We start from the raw sequence: 21677 nt of genomic DNA, 5'->3' as shown, positions 1-21677 counted from the left end.
TGATCCTAAATTCTTTGAAATGACCCTTTTCAATGAATTTAGTGGAATTTCACCCAGACTCTAATCTCTCTGGTTTTCTTTTTAACCAGCCACTTGCTTTCATAAGAGAGACACCCAGGCACCCGGTGTTCTCTGACAACAATTAAAGCTTGTGAGTGTCCAAGCACAGGAATAAAGTAAAGGGAAATAAAGGGAAATGATGTACCCATTTCACAAAAAAAAAAAAAACAACCAAACTATTAAGAAATAAAAACACGCCCACTTTGCATAAATTCAGTGCTAGGGATTGACTCCAGACACGGTCAAAAAGTATTTCTACAGTACAAGTAATCTATTTTTTACAGATGCGAACTAAAAGGCACATGAAAAACATCCACTAAAAAAAAAAATCTCCTCTTTAAAGTTTCAGTACAACATGCGGCAGTGAGCTTGAGGGTTACTTTAGACTTGCTTTCAGGCAGCAATACCCTTGTGTAACACCAAGTGAGCTGAGGATACTTGTCATGAAACAGCCTCTGTGGCACCCGCTCTCCTTTCCTATCAGCAACCCTGCAGAATGCCAGTAATACAGCTCAACTACATATAAGAAAAAAATACAGGAGGAAGAGCTATGGAGAGTGATGCTCTGTTGGAATAACCAGTAAAGATGCAGGTTTGCAGTTCGGCACCTGTTGTCCAGCTCAGCAACTCATTTCTGTGCCTTAAACAGAAAAAAATCCCAAGTGAACAGTGCATTTCAGGCAGTACATTAACCTGCTCTCAGGTCTGGGGAGGATAGGGAGGCACTCCTTGAAACAGGGAGAACAAACCACCGCAGTCCCAAACCACCCGCAGTCCCTTATGCTAGCTATGAATTCACACTTGCTCTGGTTTACACCAGCTGAGGTTCCAGCCCACAGACTGGCAGAAAAAGAGCTAGCAGTGACAACAGATGTGAGGGCAGGACAAGGACAGGGCTAAAAGAGCTTTTCAGAGCAATTCTTTTCCTTTCCTGTAAAAGCTGCAGTGTAGATCTTCAGTAAAGGTCCTTTGATTCCTGTTGAGCTCTGCTGGTCAATGTTAAGATGTGGCCCTTTCTTAAGGTCATTTTGTGTCCATGGTCTAACGTGACAAAAAAAACCCACCAGAGACAGAATAGCTGGTCCTTTTATTTTCTTCCCCTTTCCCTTGAGTTTTGGTTATGGCTTATTTTGCTCTCATTGAATTTACTGGAACTAGCATTTTACTCCCCATCTCCACTGTGATGAGAACCTGATTTCCTTTGCATTCAAACTCCATGAAATTTGAACATTTTATAAATAAGGAAGCTTTCTGGATTCCTGATCTAGCTCCATTTACAGAATTACTGCCCTGTTTACAGTCAGATAAAACAGCAACATCTCAGTGGTATAATTTCTAAAGGCAAAGCTGAGTATTTAATTGATCAGACCTTGACTTTGTTCCCGAGATCCTGGTGAGCTGCTCCACGGCCAGCAGGTGACAGTCTCAGCAACAGAAAAACCTGGGCAGCTCACAGAGAGTGGGGTTTGGTCAATATTCTGCCAGGATGTAAATGTTATTTGTTTGGTTTTAGACACATAGGCAGTCCACAACAGGGGGTAATTTTTCACCGAACATGCCAGCAAAGTTCCTGAGTGTGGCTTCCTACCTGCCTGTGGAGATAGTACAGATGTGGGCATTAACGACACTGCGCTCAAGAGGTACCAGCACGATTCTTGGCAGCACTCAGAAAAAAAACTTTATGTCTCAGTGTAGGTGTGAAACTAGCAGATGTAACTAAAAGCACTTAGAAATCAAGCCCATTTGAAACATAAGTACATTCAAGCGTGGCACACTTACACTGGCTGATACCTTCAACGTTTTGAGGAGGGAACAGGATGCAGAAAATCTCCATGTGCATTTGAGGTGATTTTCTACATTTTCCTCGCAGCAGCCCTAGACAGGGCTACGTGCACAGCTTGGAGCACGATCACTGCCTCTGAATGCAGGCATGTGCCTACAGCACGACTGCTTGTGATGGCCAAGACAGCCTTTGCAGCAAAAGCTAAGAAAACATTTTCTTTGTTCATTTAGCCACACACGTTATTTACTGACATGGCTGCACCTTGTTTAAAATGTAAAGGAATACACAAACTGCTTGAGTGGATCAGTCACAACCAGGATGTATGACTTAAGGGAAAAATGAGAACCTGTAGTGGGTAGAAGGAGGTTTTCTACTCCACGACCATTTCATGTTATTGTCTACTGTACAGCTGTCACTCTAAGAAACCTCACTGCACCTGCCACCATCCACAACTACTCACCAGAAAGCAGGAGTTGCCAATCTTGGCCACTAGCTCCCCAACACACGCAGTTTTAAGGAAATGTCCTCATGCCAGGAACAGAAAGCCACAAACCATTTCCATGATTGAATTTATTTTAACCCAATTGGGACTTTGCCTGAGCAAAGGTTGAGTATAAACTTTTAAAATGGAAATGGTTTGGCCAGTTTGAGAGGTATCTAGGTAGCTAGAGCCTCAGAGAGTGTATAATTCAATAAACCAGAGATATGCTGATTTAAATATCTCTGCCGGTTTTTCTTGTGAAATGAGGATTTGAAGGTGTGCAAATTCCCAGTCATAAGAATTTTAATCACATGTGCCTAGTGTCACAGACCATCTTGATCCAAATTGTGTTTTAATTGAATTCTGCCAGCTGCATTAGATCTTAAAACTTGTCCATGTTTCCCTGCAGTTTAAAGTAAGCAGTGTGATAAAAAAATGTGTTGAGAAAACAACCATATATCACATTGACTGCACTGTAAATCTTGCCTGCATTGCTACTCTCTTGTCCTGGTGTTGAGAGCTGTGACTGTTAGGTGGAGGAGACTCACTCCCTTTCCATACAAGGTATGTCAAGACAAGCGATGGGATGAACCATAGGACAGGTTGTAGTTATTATCAGTTAAAGAGTCAGAGAGCAGGGGCAATATTATAAAAGATGTGTTCTCACCTTGGTTTGTCTAACTCAAGTTGAAAAACAGGTATAATTTGGATCTGAATCCAGATGTGACATTCAAGGCTATGGCTGTTTACCCACACTACCCATCCCGAGAGCATCTTTCTTTTATGCCATGGATCTAAGTTCTTCTAGATTACATTCCTCCTTAATGTTTCCATAATTCTTTCTTTCTCTTTCCTCCATGTATCCATCTCCTTCCTGCCATCCATGTTTTGCTTCATATCAGTTTCAAGACTCTTTCCTTCTTTCATTTCCCCTTCTCCCCACTAACCACATTTGGCCACTCAGACCCACTTAACAGAGTACTGTGGAGAGCGGACTCTGCCTTTGGTGATGCAAGGACCAACGTGTGAAACTCTCTGCAGCCACAGAGAAATCATCTCATCGTGGTCACACAAATCTCGCCGTCTCCTTGATGCTGCCAACCAATGGGAGCACCAGGATTTGTATCCTGCCCTGAGAAAAAGCAGGGCAAGTATTAGGCAAACTAATCATGCTGCAGGGATTTGTGTAATGAAAAGTGCCTCTGCTTGGGGGTCAGAAATGGTGTAAATCACCCGCACACCATTGGTTGGGGCAAATTCATCTGGTATCTCCTTATCTTCTCCTGTCATGTTCACTATCGGGGCGTCCAAACATCTAGGAAGCGATGCCGCAGCCTGGTCACCCTGTGATTAAGGCACATGGTTTGTCTCGGGCTGTTCTCGGGCTGTTCTTTCACAGACTGCTGGAAAGGGAATGGGTTTACAGACTGCACTGCATGCAGGAGTGCTGGCTTCATCTCCCACCACGCGGTCCTGTCTCTGCCCGGGGCCTCTATGTGCTCCCTAATGCAAACAATAGTAATGCAGACTTAATGATTGCTGTCATTTCCATGTGCCTACCACTGATCTCTTAATGAAATATTCCATTTAAATTGCACTGGCACAAGCACAGTTCCATGCTGGCAGGAAATCAGTCTACCAAGTGAAAAGGTTCTGCAGGACCTGCCGTACAATAGGAAAGCTGTTGGTGAAATACTGTTTGACAGTTTTTCCGCCTGCTCCTGCAGTAAGCGTGACGCCTTCGGGCTTCCTGAAGGGAAAGAAGAGAATAGAGGATGGAAATTGCCTTTATCTCAGGTTGAGACACAGAGGAAATTCTGAAACAAGGATGACAGTCTGTGGCAATATGGATTTGGCGTTCGTTGATGGGTGAGTGCTGTCCACTCGGCGCTGCTGTAACACGCTCGCTCTCTGCTGTCAAATCCTACTAGGAGCACTGCTGCAGAAGAGAAAAAATTATGGACATGCAGCATCACACAGACTCTCTGTTTACCTATCGTCATAAGCAGGAAACCAAATATTGAAGAAAAAGCTAAAAACATGTTTGATGACCAAATGAGTGTTGTAGGAAATAGGAAGAGTAAAATTACTGAAAAGTGGTAGTATTTTAAGTTGAGCATACTATATGCCCAGTGTAAAATAAAGACAAATAGATAATGTATGTATTCTTCACTATTTCAGAGATGAAAAAAAGCATTGAGCTTACACCTTTTAGAATCATTTGCTATGCAAAGTATTGCATGGCATAAGCAGAGTTCTTGGAATTTCACCTTTACTTTGGCCTTGCACACCTCACCCCTTCCCTAGTCTCCTCTGAGCAGTGCTCCCACACAGGCAGTCGCTGGCTGCAGCTGCTGCAGGGTCTCAGGAAGTGTTGTAGGAGTTGGGAGCACTATATAAAATCAGGGAATGTGCACAGTCCACCAGGGCCATAGTACCTACTCCATCCTTCTACCAGCTCTCTCAAGGTAAGGAAATACTGAAGTTGCTGGTGAGTTCGTGGTTGACTGATGGAAATACTTTTCCTTTTAATAAAATAACATTTTCAGAGCATATTTTCAAAGTTAACTATTCAGAAAAGTAATGCAATGGGAGCTGTAATTTAGTCCAGTTACTCTACGAAGTCCTCCCATAATTTCTTTGATGATTCTGTGCTCTGTCCTACACATTTGCATGGTAGCTAACACTAAAAACTGTTTCAGCAGGACAGAAATCAGCCTTATTCGCTAAAGACCCACTAGTAATGGTTGAGAAGGGCATTATCTTCCCTGTTCTATCAGTAAATGCAAGTGGGGGAAGGCATTTCCTTTACTCGAACCACGGGTTGTGTTAGAGACACACAGAGAGAAGGGAACAATGACCAAGATTTGCATTTGCTGAAGGGCTCAGTACATTGCTTCGTTGTGAGCGGGCCAAGACCTTCAGCACATGAATTCTTGTGATTCATCCTTCCCTCTGGTCTACCTCTCCGTATCCAGCATGGCACAGAGAACTCTATGTGTTTATTTATACACAAAAAGGTCTTTGCTTGTTACTGTAGTATTTGGGTGCTTGGCTCAGGCTCCCAAGCTGGAAGGGGGGTACAGATTGATCTGGTGAATTAGTATTTTTTATTCTCCTGCCAGACTGCTGGGTGACCTTGGGCAGTTTACAGCTGCTTCACCTCTCACCACCCCAGTTTCCGTAAAATTATCCTGTTTTACTTTGAAGAGCACGTAGGTATCGACTGATGCAAGGGCAGGGTGTTATTGCTTACGTGTGACTCAAACCAAGCCAATGCCTAAACTCCAGAATCAGCAAGGCAGAGAAATTGAGAGAGAAAAGAGCAGAAATTGTTCCTCTGCCTCGGCTGTTGCCCCCCCGCTGCCTTGCCTAAACATGGGTAATTACAGCCCAACTGCACCATCCGATTTACTCCATGTCAGCCATGCTGAGAAGTTCAGGTAACCCCTCGAGGCATAATAAGTGACATCTAAATAAGCCCATGCACATTAGGATGAGTCTGCTTAAAGGTTACAGTTCTTCTGGGCTGAAGAATGCACGTTTCAGAGCAGACATTTCCCTTTGGAAGGCTCTGGATATGGAAACCTGGCCAGACGGGCGGCATGCTGCCTGCGTGCAGGAAGGACAGGCGTCAGTCGCTCCCCGCTGACAACGCCATGTCAACTATAGCTGTCCAGTTTCTCATTAGCAGTTCAAGTGAAAGCATAATCCCACAGATGCACGATACAGCGTGGCTGCCAGTCACAGATGTGTCACACAAACGTACTCCCACCGCTTGAAAAGGCGAGCAAGTTTCTGCTGCTCATGAGCATCACAGGCTGAAGCTGGCTGACTCGCCCTGCTGCAAGTGACTCATCATGGAGTTTGTAGGAAGCCCCGTCCTGCCCATAAGGGTTGTGACCGTCTCAGAGTTGAACAGTGGAGAAGCTGAAAGCAGGAGACCAGCTGCACGTTGGGACGTGGGAGGCCGACACGGAACGGGTCCCAGCTTTGCCTTTGCAGGGCCTCAAGTGCTCGCAGGGCCTGCTCCCGGATTGTGCTGCATAAGCAGACTGTAAAATGTCACTTGCACAATAAAGAGGCACTTAACGTTTTTCTCTTTCAAATGTTTAGCTGCTGTCAAAGGTAGCAGCAGGTGGGACATATGCATTCAGGGCAGATTTGGTGAACATATCCAGCCCATTTCCAGCAAAATTTCCAGCTGTCTGTCAAAGGGCTGGAAAAACTCCCACCTCTGAAATCCCAAAACTGGCCATAGGTGTGCGAACGCAGCTGATGCGCCTGGAAGGTGTTTTCCCAGTCCACACTCCCTGCATTTCTCTCGCACTCATTTGCGCAGCACAGGAGCACACAGCACACAGGGATGCACACGTGTGCTGCTCACGCCTGTCCGTGTGTCCTGCCTTCACGGCACCTTGTAAGAGCACGTAGAGCTGCGACCGTTCGTGTGTCCGACTGTGCAAGTCTGCGCTTATAGAGGCGTATACGTGCCACGCCGCACACCAGCTCCATGCACGGGGGTCTGTGCGCACCCTTGTCGTGTGGATGCCCGCTGCTGCTTCCCGCGGGGGTGCAGAGCAGCCCCGCGCTGCCAGGATGACCCGGTGCCCCCCGGATACAGCCGACCTCACCGCGCCGTGCCGAGCCCGGCCCCGCCGAGCCGAGCCGTGCCGTGCCGGGGCGGGGCGGTGGGAGGGGGCTGTCCGCCGGGCCGTAGCGCAGCGGGGCGGCGGGCGCAGAGCGCGGTGGGCAGCGCACCGCACCGCACCGCTCCGCACGCCGCGCACCGGGGCCGGGCGCTCCATGAGCCGCCGCGGGGGGGCTCGGCGCTGCGCTCGCTCCCCGCCGCGGAGCCGCCGGACCGCCGGTGCCGGGATGTGACTTGCGGCGGGCTGGCGGACAGAGCTGCCCCGCCGCCCTCGGCCGCAGCAGCCAGCGGGTGAGTAAGTGAGCGGGGGAACCGGTCCCGACTCCGCGGGGCTGCCCCCCGGAGCCGCGGCGTCCCCGGGGCAGCGCTGCGGGCGGCGGGGCGGAATGGAGCCACTCGCCCGGCTCTGCTCCGTGAGCTGCCCGCAGAATTAGCCCGGTGGCCGCGAGCAGACAACAGGCTGGATATAGGAGTCCGGGAGGGGGATTAGACGGGATATAGGGCAGGACGGGGGGGCTGGAGCAGGGGGCTGCGCATCGCAGCGGGGAGCGGAGAAAAGACCGGCGAGGAGGGTAGAGGAGTTCAGAGACACGATGGGGAAGGAGAGCGGGGACGGGCGGCGGAGGGAGTGACTGGGAAAAGAAACCGAAGAGGGAAATGAGCGAAGGGACAAAAGAGTGGAGGCTGGAACGGGATAGATATCGTACGGGAGAAGGAGGAGGAGGTTGTAGGCGGATTAAGGGGAGACCGGAGAGGAGGCAGCTGCGTACCAGCCTGCAAGGAGGGGGCTGCTCGGCTGCGCACCCGCGCTCGTACGCGGACACGGGGTAGTTGCAGCAAAGGCAGGCGCCTCTGCGCTGATCCCCAGCTCACACTCCTCGGCCGGAGCTCAAGGGCAGCGGTAACGGGGTCTGGGCCGAGGGGGGAAGAGCCTTTTGTTGGCCCCTCGCCGCTGCTGCCCGGTCCGGGGCCGGTGGGAGCCCCCGGCGGGGCCGCGGGCGCAGTGCAGCCCCACGGAAGGGCTGCGCAGCTTTAGCGGTTTCCCCTCTAGTTAATAAAAAGCCCCGTCTCCATATTACCTCTCCCAAAGCCAAACAGCGATAGGATTTAGCACTTATGTGAACCCTTTGTTTACACCTGACCTAATGTTTATCCCAGGGCTAACAGGATTTCCTGCGTGCTGCACCTAAACACCTCGGTTGGTTTTCCTCGCCGTAGTACCGAGTGTCTGTTTGTCAGTGATACCCTTCCTACTTACCAGCAGTGTTCAGGTGTTCTCTCGCTGCATCAGAAGAATTCAGGTGAAGGAAACCCATCTGTCATGAGGTGGCGACATGAGTAGAAACAGTCTGAGAATTAGCAAAGAAAAGAAAAACATCGATTGTTATCAGTAGTGTAATGAACATCAGGCATTATAGTCAGAAGTATCTACGCACAGGCGATACACAGAATCTGACCCAAGGGAATTGGGAGCACCTAGAACATTAGAAAGAGAATTTCATATTATATTCAACATTGCAAGGTATTTCTAAATGAAAGCAGTACTTTTTCTATGTGTCCTTTTTGCAGTGGGGTCTTGCTTTCTGTGAGTCTGTATGTAGCGTGATGTGTATTATTCTAACACAGGAGATGTCTAAATCACTGCTGTATTTTTGTGTACAAAGCATAAATGCACTATTAATTATTATTCTGGAAATACATCTCTTCGGTAGCCTGATCTCGGCTTGGCTGTTGCTGCTCTGTTATCAGTCCTGAAGCTCATTCTTCAGATCTGATCAAACGGAGCTGGCAGAGATCCCGTGCTGTGATTAATTCCTCACTCACTAGCATCTCTCCACAACACTTCGTGGTGGGGGTGGTTTTCTTTCGGAAATCATACAGTGAACCAGTCTTCTGCCTATGTGTGGCAGAGCAGGTTACTATTTGTGCTACTATTGCTTTTATTTACTAGGCTGTTTTTCTTCTCTGTGATTGGATGCATCTTCCTGTATCAGTTGATTAACATTAGGACTCTAAGAAGGGGAACAGATAATACATCTAACCACGAATAGCCTAACCTTAAATCTTTGCATGGTTGCAGATTTATTCTTTCTATATTCTCTAGCAGCTTACAGCAATATCTTTTTGACTGCAAAGAGATATTTGCAGTCTTTGGTCAGAAGACTTTAGCTTTTGAAAGCCTCATTGAATTTTAACTGTGACAACTTTTTGATGACAACTGTGCAATTTTCTGTTTCTGCTTAGTTGCTTGTAATTGTACTTCGTACCCAGTGGGGCAGCTTTGTGTCTGCCATTTCTGTAGTGATTCTACACCAGACAACGTAGGGGACTTCACTCTGCTGAAAACAGTGGAGTTATTACTGTTGTCATTGAGAGCAGATTTTGAACCAAAAATTGAGGATTGGATTTGGAAGCTGTGCTGCTAATTGTTTGCTGCCTTTGCCTGAAGTGTGTGAGGCTTATTGATTCATTTTAAGTGCTTGTGATTGCTCTAGGTTCAGGTATGTTGGCTTAATAGTTTAATGAAATACAATTTTGGAGGGGGATCTGGGGGAAAAAATATCTCAAGTTGATTTCCTTCTGTATGAACAGTTTCATTCAGCCATGCGGGGGATATATCGGTGCCACTTGCTATATCTGTTCTGGAATGTTTCTGTGACATTTCGGTATTACTATTGCTGTAGCTCTCTGGTAATAGAAGTGAAGTGCCAGTCACTTAGAGCGTTATTGTCACTACTGTGAGGTTGCATAACTTTGCTAAGAGCTAATCTAGACATAAAGAGGTAAAAATACTATTCTTCTACAGTTACTGATTTAGGAAACTGCTGGAGATAATGTGCAGACAGAAGATTTTACTACAAAAATCTCGAGAAACACAGGACTCTGCCATTCTGCCCACAGCACAGGCTTTAGGACGACACTATTTTAATAAACCCCTGATATTGATATACTTCTCTTTTCCAAAACAACTTTTCTTGCGAAAAGACTTTCTAGTTTTCCCTTAAATTTATTGAATCTATGGTTTCAGCTAAAGTTGTGGTATTCCCTTGCCAAATTTGTGTGTTTTAATGCAATGTTTTACCTTCTCTATACAACTGTCTGAATTCAGTGCTGAGTACCAGTGCTAGAAAGAGGATTTTGGCTGATGTTGTCACAGGAGTTGATTATTAACATTGCCAGTTTCTACCTAGTCAGGCAGAAATACAAAGCGAACAGGTTGCAAACACGGCTATGTTGATAGCAGTGATGAGGAAAAGAGATTTCGAGCCCTGCTTGCAAGGGCTTCCTCGTTTGGAGATTTCGAGCCCTGCTTGCAAGCTTTGGTGTGGACAGGATCTACTGTTTAGCGAGAGTTTCTGACATTTGGTAGGAATATGATTTCATGCCAAGAATACCTGTCAGCAGTCCTAGAGATTTCTTGGTCAATACTATGGCTATCGAGGAGCTTTCCAAGAGAACCACTGTTTATCTCCATCAGCTCTCCCAAAAGTAGTTTCACAAATGGAAGTAACTTGAGAAAGCTCCTCGAGTTGAACATTTGAGTATTTCTGAATATATATTTTGTCTCAATTCTCAATATATTTTGTCACAGCTTAGTTCCCTTTTCCAGAAGAAACTACTTCTTCATGAAGCGGGAAATACTTAAAACTCATTAACACTCCCTTCCTCCCTCTCAAACACTTCCAAATAGGAAGAGGAAACAAATGATGGGCTGACAATATGACTGCTTACCCATGCAGCACAATCTCCATGGAAACAGACTGTCCTAGAATAGCTCAATCACATGAGGGTTACATGACATGAATAAAGTAACCAGAAAACTGGAAAAAATCTTAGAACTGGAGATACTTGCACTTAATTCATTACCCCCCAGGTCCCTGGAGAGTAGCTAATAAACAAAGCTAGTATTGAAACCAGTTTAGTACATGCGTATCATAATTTGTAAGTGATAGGATAGTGGAAAATTAACATGATCCTCACTTAAGGGCTGTTTATTGTTTCCAGTTTGGGAGACATTTAGAATGAATTTTGAGTAATTTTCCACATGACCTCCTGCTTCTTGAAATTGGGACCAGTGGTTTGCAGCATTGCCTTAGTAGATAGATCCTAGTGGATTTCCTCCTTTTGCATCAGCAGGCACTGACTGACCACTTCACACTTTTTAGGACGTTTTGGATATTCTAAAGAGTAAATGCACTAGTTGAAATAGGAACCTCCTGTGCATAGAATGAATTGCAAAATTACCTGCGGAATGTTTCCTTCTAGTTAGTTATGTACTCGTAGGGCAAGGGGATTTATTGAGCATAACCATATTTGATAAAAATCCCCAATATATTTCACTCATGATTAGTTTTCTGTTTGTAAAGTCAGTGATTTTAACGTGAGCATTGTGACAGAGTCGTTGAGAAACCTGTTACACAAATCAGATATAAACAAGTAAATATTCTACCAATTTGCCATAAAGTAAATTACAGCTAGGTAGAAAAAAAAAAATCATTAGTCATTAGCTGCAGGTCATCGCATCATTAGAGCATTGTAGCCCTTTCAAGAGCGCAAGGATACTGTAATTTCTATGGGCAGGCAGAGATCATCGATTACTCTTTTCCTGTTTGTCCAGTCCCAGATCACGTTATTTGTTACAGCTTCCACTTAGGAGATGAAATTTTGTAATAAGTTTGGTTTTTTTGTCTGTTGTATGAATGAAAACCAAAAAGTTGTTACACATTTATATTAGTACATTTGCTGTCTTAGGGCCTCTAATAGGAAACAGCATAATTTCCATCATCTGTCTCTTGGCAGAGACTGAAAAACGGGCATCGGTCATTACTCAGTGAAAGGGGAATGAACATTAGTTTGAAGATTGAGACCCTCAAGATTGAACTTTGATCATTACACTTGTGTAATACACAGGAAGAAAACCCATAGCTCTCAGCTGTAAGAGACTCTGTACCATTTCGAACAGACTATGTAAATAATTTTTATATTGGTTACGACTGATCATGTTCAATACAACAACACTGCACCATTACTTTAAAGAATTTTCAACTCTAAACTTTTTGTTGTTTTCCTTAAATGCATTTGTGATTTATGAAATATCTTTAGATGCGTAATCATTTAGTGCTGTTTGTCTGACTTACCAAAGAGCTACTGATAGTTTCTCTGCTTCTCCCTTTTTGTCTTAAACACGTCACGTGAGCTATATGACTATATATAAACAGGCAATAACGTTAGTGCTTTTCTTCCGTATGGTCATACCATACAAATGGAAGTCTTACTCTGAACACTTTCATGTAAGTGAAGGTTAATAGCATCAGGTTTCACAGCTGGTACATGTAGTGTTTACTTCAGACTGCCCTGACCGGGCAGCAGCTATCACTGGGGCAGACTGTTTGTTTAAAGGTTACATTTTTAACAATCTCCTTTGCCCTGCTTTGCTTAGTAAAAGCAAATGCCACAACATGTAGCTTTTTTAAGCACCTAACCCATGTTCTTCCTAAAACTGAACTTGGAATTCATCCAGGCTTTTGGTCCTGATGGTCGAGTGGGATGTGTTGTGTTCCTGGAGAGTTTACCATTGGTCACTGTCTGGATCGGGGAAAGTGATGCTCTGGTTTTTGTTGTTTGTTTCCTTTGAATGGCTTTAGACTTGCTAAGAAGCACAATGATTCATTCATTTTTGATTAGTTGATTGATGGCACTAAATGTGTGCACCATTGTCACAGAATATGAGATTTCTCTAGCCAACCATTCCCATTTGCAAATGCAATCTAATACCTTGGCTTTGGAAGAAGGTGAAAGGAGTGAATATTATAAATGCTTATTGACTGAGCATGAAAACAAGATTTCCCCTTTAAAAAACCCCACAGTGTTTATTTTCCTGGGATTGCTCTATCTTTAAAAATAAAAAAGTGAGTTTGACTCTGCCTTTATTCCAGTAAAAGGAGCAAGGCTGTGAAACAGTCTAATTCGGATACAACTTACACTTGCATCAGGCCCAGTGCAAGTTATACATACTTTAAGCACCTGAATTTGAGCAATAAAGTACTGCAGATAATGTATTAGTTTGCAACAGGATACATAATTTCTTCTGGTTGTGCTTTAGGATATTTGCAGGGGCAGTGTTTGGAAATGTTGTTTGCAATCTGTGCAAACACAGAAATGAGTCAGTTTGCATTCTGAGTACAACAGGCAAAAGCAGATTTCTGGGAGGGCTGCAAAGGGGACTAGGGGTAGGCTCTGCCAGCTGCAAATTCAGTGCAAAAAACCAGTAAATGTGGGCTGTGAAATCCTCCAAAGTGAACTGTAGCTAAACAAACAAATATTTTGTTGTCTCAGACAGAAAAATGAAAACCTACCCAGCCATTGGTTTCTTCCTCCTCTTCGTGATCAGCTATGGCTCCTCTGAAAATTCAAGTACATCCAGAGGGTGCGGACTGGATCTTCTCCCTCAGTATGTCTACCTGTGCGACCTGGATGCCATTTGGGGAATAGTTGTGGAGGCGGTTGCGGGCGCAGGTGTGCTGACCACGTTACTGCTGATGTTGATTTTGCTGGTGAGGCTGCCCTTCATCAAGGACAAAGAGAAGAAGAGCCCCCTGGGAATGCACTTCCTCTTTCTTTTTGGGACTCTCGGACTGTTTGGGCTGACGTTTGCTTTCATCATACAAGAAGATGAAATGGTGTGCTCTACCCGAAGATTTCTATGGGGAGTTATCTTTGCTTTGTGCTTCTCGTGCTTGCTAGCTCAAGCCTGGAGACTTCGTAGACTAGTTCGACATGGGAAGAGTCCATCTGGCTGGCATCTAGCTGGTGTGGCAATCTGCCTGATGCTCGTTCAGGTCATTATCGCAACCGAGTGGTTAATACTGACAATTGTCAGAGATAACAAGTTGGCCTGCAGCTACGAACCAATGGATTTTGCTATGGCTTTGATTTATGTTATGTTCCTGATGGTATTTACCATGGGATTTTCTCTTTTCACTCTCTGTGGAAAGTTTAAGAAATGGAAGAAAAACGGAGTATGCCTCATTATAACACTTTTTTTTTCCATTCTGATTTGGGTAGCCTGGATGACTATGTACCTCTTTGGTAATGCTGAGCTAAAGAGAAGAGACAAATGGAGTGATCCCACTCTTGCTATTGCACTGGTGTCCAGTGGTTGGGTGTTTGTTATTTTTCATGCCATCCCAGAGGTCCACTGTACCATCCTTCCTTCACAGCAGGAAAACACTCCCAATTATTTTGATACTTCACAGCCAAGGATGCGTGAAACTGCTTTTGAGGAAGATATACAGCTTCCTCGGAGCTATATGGAAAATAAAGGCTTTTCAATGGATGAACATAATGCAGGTAAGAATTTACTATAGAGGACTATATTTTTCTGTGGTAGCCAAGAAAATCATCTGTATGAGACATTTTTCATTACAAATACCATATTTTGCACACTACATATTGTTCCTTTTAGCAATTTTCATCAAGATATCACCTTGGGGGGGGGGGAATGAAAAAAATGCAATACAGAAAATACGTGTGTGTTTGGTTAAAATTGTTCTTCTGCATGTTGTTTTTTCATTGAAAAAACAAACAATTTCAAATGCAGAGCCAACACAGAAAGCCAAAATAAATTCACTGTGGAAAAAATAGCCTCTGTTTCAAAATAGTTTAAATTATATTTTTTGTCATTATCACTTAATAACATTCAATAGGAAATGTTTTCCAAAAACCCAAGGAAAAAATCAAGTAAGTGCTCTATGTTACAAAATGCTCAGCCTCTTGAGCATCAAAATAATTATTATTAATTACATTTCCATTAAAATGGGATTTAATGCCACTTTGAGACACTGGGGGGGCGGGGAATGCCAAGTGGTGTATAGACAAGTTCAAAGACAGTCTTTGTTCTGAAGGGTTTAACGTCTGAACAGCGTATGCAGAGATAAAGGTTTCAAGGTAATGGTTGCTTTCCTTGTCATAGCTGTTTGGTGACACAGAACAATCTGTGATGACACGTCATTAAAATTCACAATGAAAATGTTTTTGAGTGATTACTGAAAGGGCCAGCAACAACTGGTTGCTTAAAAGATCCAAACCATTGCTGAACGTTTAACCCATATCAGAAAATACACAGGGATGCTCACAAGACCGGCAATGGGAAGCACGAGCCTGATGGTGTTCAGTAGCGCAGGTCGCAGTCTGGTGCTGTCCCACAGTTGGATGAAGGATTTTGTTACTAGTCACACTGCTTTTTATTCACTCTAATTGAGAAGACGACTTTGGCATCCCAGCCAATAGTTGCCACACTGCTTTGGCAGCCCCCCAAAGAAGGCTTAGGGCACATTGTCCAGGCACTTCACCTTATTCATCTTTATGTATCTTTGATTTCCTCTGGGTTTGATGTTTCCTCTGGATATGGAGCAGACGTGGAGCAAAACAGCACTCTTGTTTGGCACAAAGTCGGATCAGGAAGGTATTTTTCCTCCAAGTATCTTAGCAGGACCTTTAAAGGTCTCCTTCTAGGATGGCGGCTTTGAACAGAAAGAAGTTCTGTTAGTATGTACCAAGGGCAGCAGTAAAACAAAAAATTGCATGGATAAAAGAATGGTTGTTTATTACTAACATTCCAGAGCAGCAGAGGCAGCTTCATGATGGACTGTAAAAGCACTCATATTTTTATTTTTTTTACTGTCCTCCATCCCCCATTAAATTAATTTCATAGTAAGGTAACTGCAGTGGCTTCAGTGGAGCTATTTCTGACTAAGGCAGATCTAAGAGCAAAACTGGATCTTTCACTCTCTATTATTCCCATTCATGCATACATTTTAAAAAAGAACTGGGAGTTCCTTTTTGATCTAATCATTCAGTGATTAAGTTTTCTAGTGATAGTATGATAGCTATAAAATCATTATAGTGTCTATTATAGTGCAATTTATGTGCTGTTTGAATCTATCTGAATCTTACACAGAACAATACAAAATAGATTTCCTTAACTGATGCCCTTATTAATATTTATCATAATAAATGCATGTCATTCGTATTCCCTGGGCATATGGGAGAAGGATACATATGTTTTTCATAAATTCAAACAGATTCATTATTCCTTTGCAGCAGTTCTTTAAGTACAGACTTAGGACAACGGGGTTTAGAGGCAAAACTTACTAGTATGGTAGAGACTTGAAGAAAATAGAGGTAATAATATTCAAGTCACATATTATGGCTGCTGAAGTGTTAATTTAAGTCAGATCACTGTACTGATGGTTGTCAGTGGCTAAGCACCTGGAATCTGTTAGCAATTGGCTCTCTGCAGGTATGTAGAGAATGTTCTCTTCTTTCATTCATTTAATTAAAAATTCCTCATTAAGATTTTAGAAATTAAAAGAAGAGTACTTTCTTCAGTTGTATTTAAGAATGATGTTTAAGAATATAAGATCTACTAGTTGTAAAACTTTGGAAGATGTGATAACCAGAAAACATCTCTTAGTTCTCTGACTGTAATATTTGTTTTAATAAGTAGTTAGCTTTAAATAGAAAACATGTTTAGATAAATATATTTTCCATTAATTCTTGTATAAAGTAATTTAGTAATTTTGCCTTTTTTTTTAAGATTTTAAGCAGCATTTTAAGAATTTGAACAACCTTTAAACTATAGGTTCAAACAAGCATCTGTCCTCCTAGTTGCTCTCTTTCTTAGCAAAATGTAGCTCCAAGTTATATATAACAACAAGAGCTGTTGTTATATATATTACTGATATTCCAGGAATATCAGTAAGCATTAATAAAGCAAAACTATATCAAAGTCAGTTATTTAAAAATTATTTAAACAACACACTAATCTGAGATTTTAATATTCATATGATAGATAAGTTGAAATATCTACTTCAAAGATTTATTTTCATAGCTGTGTCTTGTAAAAAAATTAGTAAAGTGTTTAGAAACCCTGGAAAAAGGCAACTGGAATGAGTTCTCGGTGATCTCTGAAGTGCAATGCACACTAGTACGACAACTTCTGAAAGGCAAAGAGAATTTGCCTTATACATGAAAAATCTGAACGTTAAATGTAGAATGCTACAGCTGTCAAGAAACCCAAGCCTAAGCAGCTCTGGTACTCCTTGAATTTCATTTAATAACTTTTAGTCCTAGAAGTCAGCCTGGGAGCCAATGCCTAAAACCCAAGTTAACAAAATTTAAAATATGTATTGAAAGGAGACTTTGACATGACATTTGCTCAAATCTTTGTGGCACTATTTTTTTTTTTTTTTTGCCTATACATACTCTACACAAGTAGATGTATTTAGTAGTAATGGAAAAAGTACAAGGAAAAATGGTAAAACTGGTATGAGAAAAGAATTCAAAAATGAGTATTTTGTCCACAAGCTTTGTCTCTGATTCTCATGTTAAAAGAATTTTAGACTTATTTCAATAGTAGGGAGGAAAATTTAGCAATATGAAATTGAATTTACTGGCTCTTTAAGATAACTTTGAAATGACCATGGAAATTTTGTGTAAATATTTTGTGTAAATGTGTAAATATTTTCATGATAGTATGCATTATAAAGAGATTTTTTTTCCTTATGTGTACTAGCAAATACCAGTGCAGTCATTTGTGTTTAACACACAATGCGAGGTCAAACTACAAGAAAGAATACTACTGAGCCTGAGATGGTTAAATACAAAATAAACCCCACGTATTTCTACTTTAGCCATTTTCATCTTTTGTTCTCTTAGTGTTCTGCAAAAATTTTATAATTTTAAAATATAGAGCAAGTGAGGGTCTGTGTGTATCTGAAGTCAACAACTGAGCGCTTGCAGGGCTGGATCTCTAAATTTCTATGCTAAATCAATACTGTTCATCTCCGTGCACAACTCCCAGAGAGGAGTAGCAGTGGATAAAGGACAGCGTATGGCAGTAGGATCCATTTAAATCTTGTTCCACACAGTGCGACTGTATTAAAGCCTGTCTTCGTTTAAGTCTATGCTGAAATTCTTGTAAACTTCAGCTCATTCGTGATTTCAGCCCGAGAGTGTAGAACTGTAATTTAAATTAAATCTAAGAGAAGTTCTTGCCCCAGGTGCCTGAACTAGGCGTGTTTCTATTTCCCAGCTCACAGATGAGTATTGCCCGTTGTAACCCCGCAACTCGCACGGAGAAGTGAGCGCTGTTCCCTGGCCACGTCTGAATTCAGTGAAGCTGTTATTTACCCCCCAAGTAAAAAGAGAGTTTGTATGTGCCAGTCCCCGGACTGGCTTAGAGGGAAAGAAGGATATCCCTAACTGTGCATCTCTCTCCTTCAGAATATACATCTTGAATCCAAACTTGTGTTAACATTAATGGAGAGACTGGTATTTCTGGTGTAAACATTCAGAAGGACAATCAGTATCTTCTCTTTTGCTTCAGTAATTTGCCATGTTTAAGCTATTCGAAAGCAATATTTACTTCATATTTTTAGTTTCTCAGAGTAAATATAATCTGAAACATCTGGAAAATCCTTATTTGCTAGTCATGCAGAAGTAATGCTCAGGGGGATTGTGAGCATGCTTACTGGCTCGAGCAATGTTTTGGATCCCTGTCCTTTGAATTTGATAGAAAGCAAAACGTAGTATCATTTTACTTAACCCCACAGTATCCAGACCACAGTAAGCACTTTGCAAAATACATTGATTGAAGACATTTAGCTCGTATTGAAATGAGAGTGAGCAAACTTCAAAAACTTGGTTCCAAAAAAATGTTTTCCTATTCCACAGCAAGCAGTTAATTTTATGTAAAAGCGATTCATCTGAGATCCCTCCCATATAAGAAAAACGGCTGTTCAAAAGCAATGTGAAAACTGGTATGGCAGCATGAAAGTTAAAATCGATGGCAAAGTTCCCAATAACGACACTGAAGGCAAGATAGTTCTATGATTTTAAAGGAGATAACAGCATCAATTGTGTTCCTAAGAACGATCTCTCTTTTCTAAACACAGCGCTAAGAACGGCAGGATTTCGAAATGGCAGTTTGGGAAGCCGACCTAGTGCTCCTTTTAGAAGCAATGTTTATCAGCCAACTGAGATGGCAGTTGTGCTAAATGGTGGGACTGTAAGTATCAAAATGTGACGATTTAAGACATCTTTGATATGCACTGATATATACAACCACGACTAATTGAAAAACCTGCTTTTAGCTTATTCACAGCAGGGGGGAAAGCTATAAATGAAAATTCGGGCAGCAAGTATGCATGTAATGCTTCCCTTCCCTCTAGAAAAGATGTAATTACCAAGTATTTTGCATTTCTTTACTTGGCTGTTCACATCTTGCAGTGTAGCTTGAGTGAACCAAGTTCTTTGGTGAGACTACATGTTCAATGGCCCTTTCAAATTAAATTTGTGTGTAGGTATTTAACATAAGTATTGTGACACAATTTCTAACCTGATTTTTTTTCAAGATGATGTGAGTCACACAAATGTTTACGGGCCAGTACATTACTTTAAATAAGAATCATTGTTGCAGATAGTGGTCGTCTCTCACATATCTTCCATCTTCTTGTAAAATGTATGTAATTCTTTGTAAGTTACAGATGTGTATATCTCTGGGAAAGGCCTTCATAAAAGATAAATCTAGAATATTTTAATGTTAATAGCATTGATTTTTCTTTCTTCGACAACAGTTTGGCATGCCATTCTTTGATAGACCTGTTTTTTTCTGCAGCTTGATTGTTGTAAGAATGGCTTAGTGATCTTATGCCAAACAGACTTTCTAAATGTTTTTCGCATGATGTGTAATTTGCACTTGAAGACATTTCATATAGCAGGCATACTGTTGAAAAAGAAGAATTTTCATCCCCATATTTTTCATGCATACGTACATGCTTCTTAAAAATCTACCCATGAGCCAGTTTATACTCATGTGAGTTGGGTTTGCTTTATTTTGAATCATGAGCTGATTCCATAACTCAACCTCTACATTTAAAACCAAATAATGTGAACTGATTGCAGATCTCTTTCTGTTTTTAAATAATAAAGTGTTGGTTGATTTTAGTGAACAGAGGGACTAGCTACAAGGATTCTCCTATGTGGGTAAGACAGTGGGAAACAATGAAATGAAAAGAAAAGAAAAGGCTTGTGCTTTGCTGTCAGTAATGAATAGGATCCTTCTGATGTTTGGATTCATCGATGCCTATGTTTTCTGAAACCAGAATATGCAGCTCAGGGAAGAGGCAGCTTAAGAATGAGAAGCTAGAGAATTCGTTTTGGGTTTTTTGTTTGTTTGTTTTGCTTTGTTTTGAGGTGGATTCAAAGCTTAATGGAGAACATCAGATAGTAAAATGAGAGATTCATGTGTATATATAGTCATGGTTTTTACAGAGAGGTGAATGTAGTCTGTGGGTGGAAGATGAGTTTCTTTGTATCACTTTGCTCTGGAACCACTGTCTGGAAAGCTGTCGTGTACATGTAGCATGGTAACACTGACTTTTGCACAGACTAGATCTCTCAGTTACGGGTTTATTGTCCTTATTTCCAGATACCAACTGCTCCGCCAAGTTACACTGGACGACACCTCTGGTGAAAGGCTGTAGGCTGTAGAGAATAAGAATCCTTGTTGCAGATGTTGTTCCCTGGCAATGTGTCTTTGAGGGAGGAATCCATAACAGTTCCAGAACAAAGCAACAAAACATCCAGGAGCTTTCGAAATCCTACAGAGGATTTTGTCTAAATGTGAACACCATTGAACCGATAATTGCAAAAACAAAATTGTAAAACTGAAGCTGAATCTAATTTAAAATAGAAGTAGGCACACCTTAAATTGGAAGAGAGGGATATTCTGTTCTGAAATGTGAGATATTCTCTTGTTTGTAACTAGTGTGCGAGGCAAGCCTGTTTTTGTTGGTTGCCAGTTGCTTGCAAAATACCCTCCTCTCACCTAAACTTAATTCATGTTGCCACAAGAGATTGCCACTACAGTGTGAAAACATGCAGGATTTCTTTCCGTTTTGCTCCTTTTCCCTTCATTTCAAATGTCATGAAAAGTACCTTCTTTGCTTCATTATCTAGCTGTACACTACAGTCACATTGCACCATGTGTAGCTGAGCACTGTCACTCTGTGGCAACGAAATTACCATTAGGCTGTAGGCTGATACTCTTCTCTTTGAAAAGCTGGCGTAGGAAAGTGCAGTTCTGGAGGGATGAAAGGTCTATGCATGTTTCATGTGAGGTATGGAGCTTCTTGAGGCAGAGAGAAAAAGCATAGGTCCAGCACAGAGGCAGCTCTCCTCGGCCGCGTGGGATCGATTCCCCGTTATTCCAGCCTCAACTGCGGGTGCGAGCAAAGAGCCGCGCGTCTCCTACAGACGAAGCCATTAAGAGAAACTTTGGAGGGATGTACTTTTGCAAGGACTTAGCTGGGGAGAGAACGTGACTCGAGTTTGCCAGAAGGAGTTCATTGTGACAGTGGATTAAAGGCAACTCTCTGCGCTGCCCGGGCCAGCCTGGTCTGTCGGGCTAATCTTGTCAAGGAGGAAAGCGGTGGCAGCTGAGGAGCACTGACCACCTTTCAGGAGAAACTCAGCAGCAGATAGGGTCAAGACCTCCCTTTCTAATCCCTGTTCATATGAGTAGTCCCCTTGACTGCAGTTGTTTGTGCATTTAAATGTGATTGTGCGTTTTAGTGCCTAGCTAGTAGAACCTCCATGCTGGAGGTGGTTTGTTGTTGTTTTTGGTTTTGTTTTGTTTT

General features: G+C 42.4%; 1 protein-coding gene across 1 annotated transcript; it reads left to right on the top strand.

The window, feature by feature from the left end:
- Window positions 1–13304: 13304 nt before the first annotated feature.
- On the top strand, window positions 13305–20512 carry GPRC5B (G protein-coupled receptor class C group 5 member B). The gene is made up of 3 exons (XM_009988534.2): window positions 13305–14325; window positions 18933–19045; window positions 20468–20512. Exons 1-3 carry the CDS (start codon window positions 13320–13322, stop codon window positions 20510–20512), a joined length of 1164 nt encoding a protein of 387 aa, XP_009986836.2. The 5' UTR covers window positions 13305–13319.
- The last annotated feature ends 1165 nt before the right edge of the window (window positions 20513–21677 follow it).

Source organism: Tauraco erythrolophus, chromosome 17 (assembly GCF_009769465.1).
Source record: "Tauraco erythrolophus isolate bTauEry1 chromosome 17, bTauEry1.pri, whole genome shotgun sequence".
NCBI classification, from domain to species: domain Eukaryota; kingdom Metazoa; phylum Chordata; class Aves; order Musophagiformes; family Musophagidae; genus Tauraco; species Tauraco erythrolophus.
The sequence above is the reverse complement of the archived record's forward strand: the minus strand, read 5'-3'. Positions and strand labels throughout refer to the sequence as shown.

Coding starts and splice junctions, on each gene's coding strand:
- GPRC5B (XM_009988534.2), top strand. CDS start 13,320: ATGAAAACCTACCCAGCCATTGGTTTCTTCCTCCTCTTCGTGATCAGC. Junction 14,326..18,932: donor AATGGATGAACATAATGCAG/GTAAGAATTTAC, acceptor TTCTAAACACAG/CGCTAAGAACGGCAGGATTT. Junction 19,046..20,467: donor TTGTGCTAAATGGTGGGACT/GTAAGTATCAAA, acceptor CCTTATTTCCAG/ATACCAACTGCTCCGCCAAG.